This window comes from Telmatherina bonti (assembly GCF_933228915.1).
Source record: "Telmatherina bonti genome assembly, chromosome: 7".
NCBI classification, from domain to species: Eukaryota; Metazoa; Chordata; class Actinopteri; order Atheriniformes; family Telmatherinidae; genus Telmatherina; species Telmatherina bonti.
Genome location: NC_136625.1, coordinates 5,213,240 through 5,223,876, shown reverse-complemented (window position 1 = coordinate 5,223,876; position 10,637 = coordinate 5,213,240). Strand labels below are relative to the sequence as shown.

The 10,637-nt window shown below is 52.0% G+C and overlaps 1 protein-coding gene across 3 annotated transcripts in view; it reads left to right on the top strand.

Moving 5' to 3' along the window:
• Nucleotides 1-1,800: 1,800 nt before the first annotated feature.
• Nucleotides 1,801-10,637, top strand: part of rasal2 (RAS protein activator like 2) — a 114,261-nt gene continuing 105,424 nt past the window's right edge. For all 3 annotated transcript variants that reach the window (XM_079243522.1, XM_079243520.1, XM_079243521.1), the window contains exon 1: nt 1,801-2,258. In XM_079243522.1, the coding sequence (XP_079099648.1) occupies nt 2,132-2,258 (127 nt within the window). In that variant the 5' untranslated portion in view covers nt 1,801-2,131. The remainder of the gene's footprint in view (nt 2,259-10,637) is intronic.

The window sequence follows — 10,637 nt, the reverse complement described above, 5'->3', positions numbered from 1 at the left end:
AGAGCGCTTTTCTAGTAATTTAACAGTTTTTATAATCTATTGTTCATTCTACTGTTGTTGTATTTCACACTTTGCTCAGCTGTGTGGTTTTAAAGCGCTCTGTGAATAAAGTTGGATGTAAATAAACTGGTTAAATGTAAGTAAAACTAAACTCATGTTGTTTGGTTGAAGTACTGACACTAAAACTGAATTTAAAAAATGTTCCAGTTGAAAGAGTTTATAAAACAAAGGTTTTAGGAGAAATAATTGATGCTAAAGTTTGTTGGAAACCTCACATAAAACATGTAAAACAGAAAAGGATCAAAGTCTGTTTCTGTTCCTTAAAAAGCAGCAAATTTATCGAAGAACCGGAGCTTCAAATGACAGACTGTGGTTCCATTACCGGCCAGCGGGGGGAGCCAGAGTCCTGACCCAGAGTCCTGGTCCAGAGTCCTGGACCAGAGTCCTGGTCCACAGTCCTGATCCAGAGTCCTGACCCAGAGTCCTGACCCAGAGTCCTGGACCAGAGTCCTGATCCAGAGTCCTGGACCAGAGTCCTGGTCCAGAGTCCTGATCCAGAGTCCTGATCCAGAGTCCTGACCCAGAGTCCTGGACCAGAGTCCTGGACCAGAGTCATGATCCAGAGTCCTGGTCCAGAGTCCTGGTCCAGAGTCCTGGTCCACAGTCCTGATCCAGAGTCCTGGACCAGAGTCCTGGACCAGAGTCATGATCCAGAGTCCTGACCCAGAGTCCTGGACCAGAGTCCTGGACCAGAGTCATGATCCAGAGTCCTGGTCCAGAGTCCTGGACCAGAGTCAGTAACTCTCCAGCTTTTTAAAGATCCTCAGCAGAACCAGGACCTCCTCAGAGAAACCTGGATCTCAAGTTTCTCCAGAACTTCAGAATAAAGATTTAATCTGGTTCAGGATGTGGTCCCGAGGTCCAGCTGCTTCGGTTCTGCAGGTTCAGGATGTGGTCCCGAGGTCCAGCTGCTTCGGTTCTGCAGGTTCAGGATGTGGTCCCGAGGTCCAGCTGCTTCGGTTCTGCAGGTTCAGGATGTGGTCCCGAGGTCCAGCTGCTTCGGTTCTGCAGGTTCAGGATGTGGTCCCGAGGTCCAGCTGCTTCGGTTCTGCAGGTTCAGGATGTGGTCCCGAGGTCCAGCTGCTTCGGTTCTGCAGGTTCAGGATGAGACGAAGCTGCAAAAGGAAAGAAAAACAAGAAAGAAAAGAGAAACTAAAGAATGAAAAGGAAACAAAATCCGGAATAAAAAGTAGAAAAATAAAGTAAAATAAAAGAAAAAGAAAAAAAAGTTTAACTGAGAAGAATGAAAATAATAATAATAAAAAAAAAACCCAAAAGGAAGACGAGACCTCCAGACGGGTCCAGACCACCAGACCCTCAGACCTTAGACCTCCAGACCCACCAGACCCTCAGACGGGTCCAGACCACCAGACCCTCAGACCTTAGACCTCCAGACCCACCAGACCCTCAGACGGGTCCAGACCACCAGACCCTCAGACCTTAGACCTCCAGACCCACCAGACCCTCAGACCTTAGACCTCCAGACCCACCAGACGGGTCCAGACCCACCAGACCCTCAGACCTTAGACCTCCAGACCCACCAGACCCTCAGACCTTAGACCTCCAGACCCACCAGACCCTCAGACCTTAGACCTCCAGACCTCCCTGGCAGACCCGGACTCCGGTGATCCGGTCTTTGAACTCGACTCTTCCGTCCTTCACCGAGACTTCCCTGCGCGCTCCCGGTGCGCTGACACGCGGCGGCGCGCCCGGTCAGGCTCGTGCCCGGCAGGACCAGGATCAGCAGGGAGGACGACCCGGAGACACGCCGAGCTCCGCTGTCTTCCAGCGGCTCCAACAGGTCCCAGCAGCCGCTCCGCGGTGGCAGTTTGCCGGGGAGGGAGCCTCCGGGGTCCCGCTGCTCCTGGACGGCGCTTCGCTGGAAGTTTCCCCGCTTCTGAGACCCGCAGAGCGGAACAATGAGGCAGTCTGCCGGGCTGCCGGACCGCTAAGGGCTAGCTGCTCACGCTGCCGGATCCGAACTTCCCACAACTCCTAATCCCACTTTCCCCGGCGGAACCAACTCTTCTGGACCGCTTCCTGCACCGGGACCAGCTCTTCCCGTCCGGACATGGACGCGGACTCGGTGGCCGGCGACGTGGAGTCCCTGCACGGAGGACTGGGTCTCCTGGACCCCCTGGTGGACCGGATCCTGGCGGACACGGTGTCCCAGCTGCAGGGATGGCTCCGAGTTTACGGTAAGAAACACCTGGGGGACGGGGTGGGTCCGAACCTGGCCCGGTTCCGGTAAAAGGTCTGTAGACCCAGCCGGTCCCAGACCGGGATTTGGGTCCTGCTGTCAGACTGGTTCAGGAACTGGATCAGAACCAGATCAGGGAGTGTAGCTACTGAGAACTGGATCAGAACCAGATCAGGGAGTGTAGTTACTGAGAACTGGATCAGAACCAGATCAGGAAGTGGACTGAGAACTGGATCAGAACCAGATCAGGGAGTGTAGTTACTGAGAACTGGATCAGAACCAGATCAGGAAGTGGACTGAGAACTGGATCAGAACCAGATCAGGGAGTGTAGTTACTGAGAACTGGATCAGAACCAGATCAGGAAGTGGACTGAGAACTGGATCAGAACCAGATCAGGAAGTGGACTGAGAACTGGATCAGAACCAGATCAGGGAGTGTAGTTACTGAGAACTGGATCAGAACCAGATCAGGGAGTGTAGCTACTGAGAACTGGATCAGAACCAGATCAGGGAGTGTAGCTACTGAGAACTGGATCAGAACCAGATCAGGGAGTGTAGCTACTGAGAACTGGATCAGAACCAGATCAGGGAGTGGACTGAGAACTGGATCAGAACCAGATCAGGGAGTGTAGTTACTGAGAACTGGATCAGAACCAGATCAGGGAGTGTAGCTACTGAGAACTGGATCAGAACCAGATCAGGGAGTGGACTGAGAACTGGATCAGAACCAGATCAGGGAGTGTAGTTACTGAGAACTGGATCAGAACCAGATCAGGGAGTGTAGCTACTGAGAACTGGATCAGAACCAGATCAGGAAGTGGACTGAGAACTGGATCAGAACCAGATCAGGGAGTGTAGCTACTGAGAACTGGATCAGAACCAGATCAGGGATTGTGGCTACTGAGAACTGGATCAGAACCAGATCAGGAAGTGGACTGAGAACTGGATCAGAACCAGATCAGGGAGTGTAGCTACTGAGAACTGGATCAGAACCAGATCAGGGAGTGTACTGAGAACTGGATCAGAACCAGATCAGGGATTGTAGCTACTGAGAACTGGATCAGAACCAGATCAGGGAGTGTGGCTACTGAGAACTGGATCAGAACCAGATCAGGGAGTGTAGCTACTGAGAACTGGATCAGAACCAGATCAGGAAGTGTACTGAGAACTGGATCAGAACCAGATCAGTGAGTGTACTGAGAACTGGATCAGAACCAGATCAGGAAGTGTACTGAGAACTGGATCAGAACCAGATCAGGGAGTGTACTGAGAACTGGATCAGAACCAGATCAGTGAGTGTACTGAGAACTGGATCAGAACCAGATCAGGGATTGTAGCTACTGAGAACTGGATCAGAACCAGATCAGGGAGTGTGGCTACTGAGAACTGGATCAGAACCAGATCAGGGAGTGTGGCTACTGAGAACTGGATCAGAACCAGATCAGGAAGTGTACTGAGAACTGGATCAGAACCAGATCAGTGAGTGTACTGAGAACTGGATCAGAACCAGACCAGGACCCATTTAAATCCAGAACTGATTGGATGTGAAGGAATTCCGGACTTTTCCGAACCAGATCAGAACCAGTCTGATCCAGATGAGGACTGAGGATGGTTCCGACCCATCCGGGTCTTCCTGCTAAACTCGGGTCTGTGAGCGGGTCTGGGTCAGCAGAGGTCAAAGGTCAGCAGAGCGGGTCATCAGGATGAAACTGGGTGACCCGGTTTGGGTGATGCTGGCGTTGCCGTGGTGATGAGCTGACACCAGCTGATGCAGGTCTTTCTGGCGTGATGCGTTCAGCGTCCGTTGGAGAAAGCGGCTCCCGCAGCAGGTTCTGGTCGGGAACGTCTGTGAGTCCGACATCACCGGGATCCGGATCTCTGAGGGTTTCCAGCAAACCCAGGATGTTTTGGACTGAACCAGAAACAGGACATGTATAAATCTTTTCCCCCACACTCCCTGAACGCCTCCCTGACGCCCCCCTCAGACTCTGTGATGTCACTGGCCGCGTTGTGGCGGTGACATCACCCGACAGGATTCCTGGCTGCCGCTGCGCTGCCTTCAGGGTCACCTCATCCCGTAGGAATGTTCAGACCAGCTGTTTGTGTTCCACGTGTGTGTTTCAGCGTGTGTGTCAGCAGGAGAACGCTGTCCCACACGCTGGCTCCTGATTGGTCAGAACTTTGTCTCATTTAGACGTTTTCTTTTATTATAAATGAGGAAAATTCCTCGTTCGTCGTTTCTGACAGATTTGGACTGAAATTAAGCCGATTTTCTTCTCCATGATGTATGGGGACCATTTTCACTGCTGCACCGCTGAACGGCAGCAGGAAGCTGTTTGAGGGGGACCGTTTTCACTGCTGCACCGCTGAACGGCAGCAGGAAGCTGTTTGAGGGGGACCGTTTTCACTGCTGCACCGCTAAACGGCAGCAGGAAGCTGTTTGAGGGGGACCGTTTTCACTGCTGCACCGCTAAACGGCAGCAGGAAGCTGTTTGAGGGGGACCGTTTTCACTGCTGCACCGCTGAACGGCAGCAGGAAGCTGTTTGAGGGGGACCGTTTTCACTGCTGCACCGCTAAACGGCAGCAGGAAGCTGTTTGAGGGGGACCGTTTTCACTGCTGCACCGCTGAACGGCAGCAGGAAGCTGTTTGAGGGGGACCATTTTCACTGCTGCACCGCTGAACGGCAGCAGGAAGCTGTTTGAGGGGGACCGTTTTCACTGCTGCACCGCTAAACGGCAGCAGGAAGCTGTTTGAGGGGGGAATGTTTTCACCGTTGCACCTGCAGCAGGAAGTTGCGTTACCGGAGGTGGACGTTGTTCGGAACGTTGGCCACGATGATGGCTCCGTTGTCATGGAGATATTTAGGTTGTAAACAGAGCAAACATCCCTTCATCTCATCTCAGCCACTTCTTCTTCAGTTGTTTTTATGGTTCTGTGAAAGAACCGAGACGTTCCCCGGTTCTCCACCATGTTCCTCGTGCTGCATTCAAGGTTCTTCGCTTCCGTTTATTTCAGATTTCACAGTTTTCAAGACGTTTTTCCTTTAAATTGAAAATAATCGGGGAAACTGAGGTTTGGTGATGAATGTTTTGTGTGTTTTTAAAAGAAGTTCTTTGTTTTATTAGAGAACCGACGGTGGAACCCACAGAACGTAGCCTAGCTTAGCACGCAGACAGGAAGCCGAGGGAAACTATTAGTGAGAGCACAGACTGTATATAAAAGATGGGAGGAGCCTCCGTGACGTCACCTGTAGGTTAACAGAAAAAAAGGTGCAGGTTCTCTGGCTCCAACCACACACACACACACACGCACACACACACACACACACACACACACCTACACCACTTACATGGCGTCACCCGTAGGTTTCTGAAGAGCTGAATTGAAGCTCGGTGGGCGGTTCCTACCATCACCATCTTGGCAGGGGCATGCGCGTCGTCTCGCCCGGAAAACACAAATATGGGCAAAGAGGTGGAGCTGAGAGGGGGGCTGTGAGCGTCATGGTGGATGATTGACATCGAGCGAACTCCGTGCTTTCTGTAGCTAAGAGCTAACCGAGCTAACCCGGAGATAACAGGAGCTAACCAGCTAACGGAGGTAAGCGGGCTAAAGCTAAGTCACGTTGTTAACCGACTATAAACCGCGGTTGTTCTACGTTCTTACTTGAAGCGGGAGATTGGGTACCTGTCAATCAAAAGGACACGCCCCTAAATATGCCGAATTTTGAGATTAAATTACTTTTAAATGGGCGAGTTAGAAAAAAATTCACTCCCCCCACAGTTGTCATGAAGGTAAACCTGACCTATTAAACCTAAAATGGATTTTTGAACCAGGATGTAAACATGTTTATTTCTGCTGTAAACATGTTTATTTCTGCTGCAAACATGTTTATTCCTGCTGTAAACGTGTTTATTTCTGCTGTAAACATGTTTATTTCTGCTGTAAACATGTTTATTTCTGCTGTAAACATGTTTATTACTGGTGTAAACATGTTTATTTCTGCTGTAAACATGTTTATTACTGGTGTAAACATGTTTATTTGTGCTGTAAACATGTTTATTACAGGTGTAAACATGTTTATTTCTACTGTAAACATGTTTATTTCTGCTGTAAACATGTTTATTACTGGTGTAAACATGTTTATTTCTGCTGTAAACATGTTTATTTCTGCTGTAAACATGTTTATTACTGGTGTAAACATGTTTATTCCTGGTGTAAACATGTTTATTTGTGCTGTAAACATGTTTATTACTGGTGTAAACATGTTTATTTCTCCTGTAAACATGTTTATTTCTGCTGTAAACATGTTTATTCCTGCTGTAAACATGTTTATTTCTGCTGTAAACATGTTTATTACTGATGTAAACATGTTTATTTCTACTGTAAACATGTTTATTTCTGCTGTGAAGTTGGTCTTTTTAACATGGGAGTCTATGGGGATTCGCTGTTTTGCAGCCCCTAGTGGATGAAGGGGGAACTGCAGTTTTACGTTCTTCTGCTTCACCTTTAACCGCCGGAGGCTCCGTCCATCTTTCATACGGTCTGTGATGAGAGCTGAAGGCATCGGCAGCGCGGAGAAAGGCGTCTGTAAGCCTCTTAAAGCCGGCAGCCAACCGGCGCTGGAACTCAGCAGGACGTCGCTCCGATCGGATCAGACGGAGAGAAAACATGTGGATAAATTAATCCTGATGAGAGAACTCCAGCGCACTTCCTGTTTCCTGTTGGACGGCGTCTTACAGGAAGTGACCAGGAAACCTGCCTCATTTATAACTTCAGTCTGTTCCAGTATAAATTTATCCACGGCTGGGAGGCGGCGTCTCCACCTGATCGCCGTGGCGACTCGGCTACGTAACAACATGATGTCATCACAGCGCGAGATGACGTCATATGGGAAGACGGCGGCCTCGTTGGGAATGTGGTGCTCACAGTGTCTGGGCCGCCACGACATGAAAGTTTCTTCCGTCTAATTGGCTGAGGAGGTTGTGTCTGTGGGCGGAGCCTCGTGCCTGGGGAGGAGACTGTTTGTGGTCGTGTTGCTAGGCAACAGGTTCAGAGCGAAGCTGCAGCAGAAGCATCCAGACAATGGAGGCTGATCGGGGGGGAAGTGGAAAGTTCCTCCGAGGCCGGACGGGGGGGGGGGGGTCAGGATTTCCCTCTGAAACAACAACAGGCTCTGGTCGCCATGGTTACAGGCCCATAAGCTGTTGGCCCAGATGTGTTTAAATAAAGTTGTGAATGTGTGGAGAGAACGCCCCCCCCCCCCCCCCCCCACACACACACACACACACACACCCGCCCCCCCGGCTGAGGAAGCTGCTGTTTGTGTTTGTACCAGATATCCTGCCGTCAACAGGAAGTAATCAGATTACTCCAGTGTAAACAGCCGGCGAGGCGGAGTGCTGACGAAGAGGAAACTGTGGAAAACGAAGGTTTCCTCCTCGTGACGCTCCGAACGTTCAGATGAAACCTGCAGTGGGATCTTCCAGAACTTTCTGGTCCGGCTTGTCTCTGATTGGTGGAGCTCGGTTGCTAAGCAACGCCAGATTCTCCCGTTCTGTTTACGTTAAAACTTCCTGAAAGTTCATTGGTCTTTGAAGTGTCCGTGTAGCGGCCCCCCAGCAGGTGTTCCCAGCCCGGATTCCTGACCCCCCCTCCCCCGTCCCTCCCCCCTGACCCCCCCTCCCCCGTCCAGCAGCAGATTTACGACTCTCTGTTTTTAGCTGCTGGTTATTTTTAGCTCCGCCAGGCGAGAGGCGCTTCTTACTGCTCACACTCCTGCGTGACCTGATGTCAGTGAAGGCATCGCGGCTGCTTCAGATCAACCAATCCCGAGCGAGGACCTGGCGACGCGTTACGTCATCGCCAGCCGCGGTTTGACTCCAAACAGGAAGTGATGTCAGACAACATGGAAAAGTCAGATTTAAAGGAACAGTTCAGCATTTTCAGACCGAAGGTTCCAGGATCAGGATCCAACAGGCCCGGCAGGGTTTTCCATGTTTTCCTGCTCCAACACACCTGGGTGAAGCGACTGGTCACGGTGCAGAACTTGGATCCGGTTCAGGAGAACCTGCAGGACTGCGGTCCTGGAGGCCGGACTATAGAACCATCAGCTGCAGCTTCTGCACCACGGAAACCTGGAAAATCTGGGAAGTCTGGAGCTTCCTGGTGGGTTGGTGGGAAGCAGACCCTTCGTGATAAATCCATCATCGTTTCTGCACCTGGAAACGCCACTTGTTTCTACGGCGCCGCCACTGCGTGTTTGAAGTGGGAACAAACCAGTTTGACTCGGTCTAAACTACAACACCCAGGAAGCTGGAATCTGAGACCCAGTGGAGCGGGTGTGGGGGGGAATCTGGCAGCCGGCTCCTGACGTAACGAGGGCCGCCAACTAAGCAACAAAAGCATGAGGAATTTTCCAGAACTATGACGTGGACCACGGATTCATGGCGAGGCGGATGCGACGCAGAACGACCTGCAGAAAGTAGATCCGGCAGGTCAGACGTTAACGTTGCTGCGGAGGTCGGCTCAGACCAAGCAGGCCCAGGCGGTCTGGTCCAGGCGGTCTGGTCCAGGCGGTCCGGTCCAGGCGGTCTGGTACAAACGGTCCGGTCCAGGTGGTCTGGTCGAGGCGGTCCGGTCCAGGCGGTCTGGTCCAGGCGGTCCGGTCCAGGCCATCCGGTCCAGACGGTCTGGTCCAGACGGTCCGGTCCAGGCGGTCTGGTCCAGGCGGTCCAGTCCAGGCGGTCTGGTACAAACGGTCCGGTCCAGGTGGTCTGGTACAAATGGTCCGGTCCAGGCCATCCGGTCCAGACGGTCTGGTCCAGGCGGTCTGGTCGAGGCGGTCCGGTCCAGGCGGTCTGGTACAAACGGTCCGGTCCAGGTGGTCTGGTCGAGGCGGTCCGGTCCAGGCGGTCTGGTCCAGGCGGTCCGGTCCAGGCCATCCGGTCCAGACGGTCTGGTCCAGACGGTCCGGTCCAGGCGGTCTGGTCCAGTCGGTCCGGTCCAGGCGGTCCGGTCCAGGCGGTCCGGTCCAGTCGGTCCGGTCCAGGCGGTCCGGTCCAGGCGGTCCGGTCCAGGCGGTCTGGTCCAGACGGTCCGGTCCAGGCGGTCTGGTCCAGTCGGTCCGGTCCAGGCGGTCCGGTCCAGGCGGTCTGGTCCAGGCGGTCTGGTCCAGGCGGTCTGGTCCAGACGGTCTGGTCCAGACGGTCCGGTCCAGGCGGTCTGGTCCAGGCGGGTTTTAGCCTCTCTTATCTGAAGGAATTTATTCAGAAACATCAAAGAACAGAGAAAAATCAACTTTGGAGCCGTTTTTTAATTTTGCTTCCAGACTGAAGGAGAACCATCTGGAATGCCAGACGTTGTCTCAGGTCTGAGGGTCTGAAGGTCTGAGGGTTTGATGGTTAACCCCTCCAGGCGAGTTCAGAAACTTCTCCTGGTTTTCCACCTGACCGACTTCCCTCTGCTCTGCCATCTCTGGCTGTTCTCCAGCAGCAGCACTCCCTCCGTCTGGGCGGAAAGCCAGGAAATTGGTGAGATTCCATGTTCGGGGTCAGAGTGGGCGGCGTTCCCGGTGCTGGGAGGGCAGGTACACTTCCCTGTCAGGGCGGATTGGATCCGACGCACAGTGGAAAGGAAGAGGACGGCGTGAAGTCACGCTTTCCCAGGAAGCTGCTGCTTCGCTGTGAACATGTTGGACAGAAAATATGCAAAGAACAGATTTTAACTCGCCGCGGTAACCGCAGGTTCTCTGGCTCCAACCACACACACACACACACACACACACACACACACCTACACCACTTACATGGCGTCACCCGTAGGTTTCTGAGGAGCTGAATTGAAGCTCGGTGGGCGGTTCCTACCATCACCATCTTGGCAGGGGCATGCGTGTCGTCTCGCCTGGAAAATACAAATATGTGCAAAGAGGTGGAGCTGAGAGGGCGGCTGTGAGCGTCATGGTGGATGATTGACATCGAGTGAACTCCGAGTTTTCTGTAGCTAAGAGCTAACCGAGCTAACCCAGAGATATCAGGAGCTAACCAGCTAACGGAGGTAAGCGGGCTAAAGCTAAGTCACGTTGTTAACCGGCTAAAAACAGCGGTTGTTCTACGTTCTTCTGACTTGAAGCGGGAGATCGGGTACCTGTCAATCAAAAGGACACGCCCCTAAATATCCCGAACTTTGAGATTAAATTACTTTTAAATGGGCGAGTTAGAAAAAAATTCACTCCCTTCACAGTTGTCATGAAGGTAAACCTGACCTATTAAACCTAAAATGGACTTTTATACCAGGCTGTAAACATGTTTATTTCTACTGTAAACATGTTTATTCCTGCTGTAAACATGTTTATTCCTGCTGTAAACGTGTTTATTTCT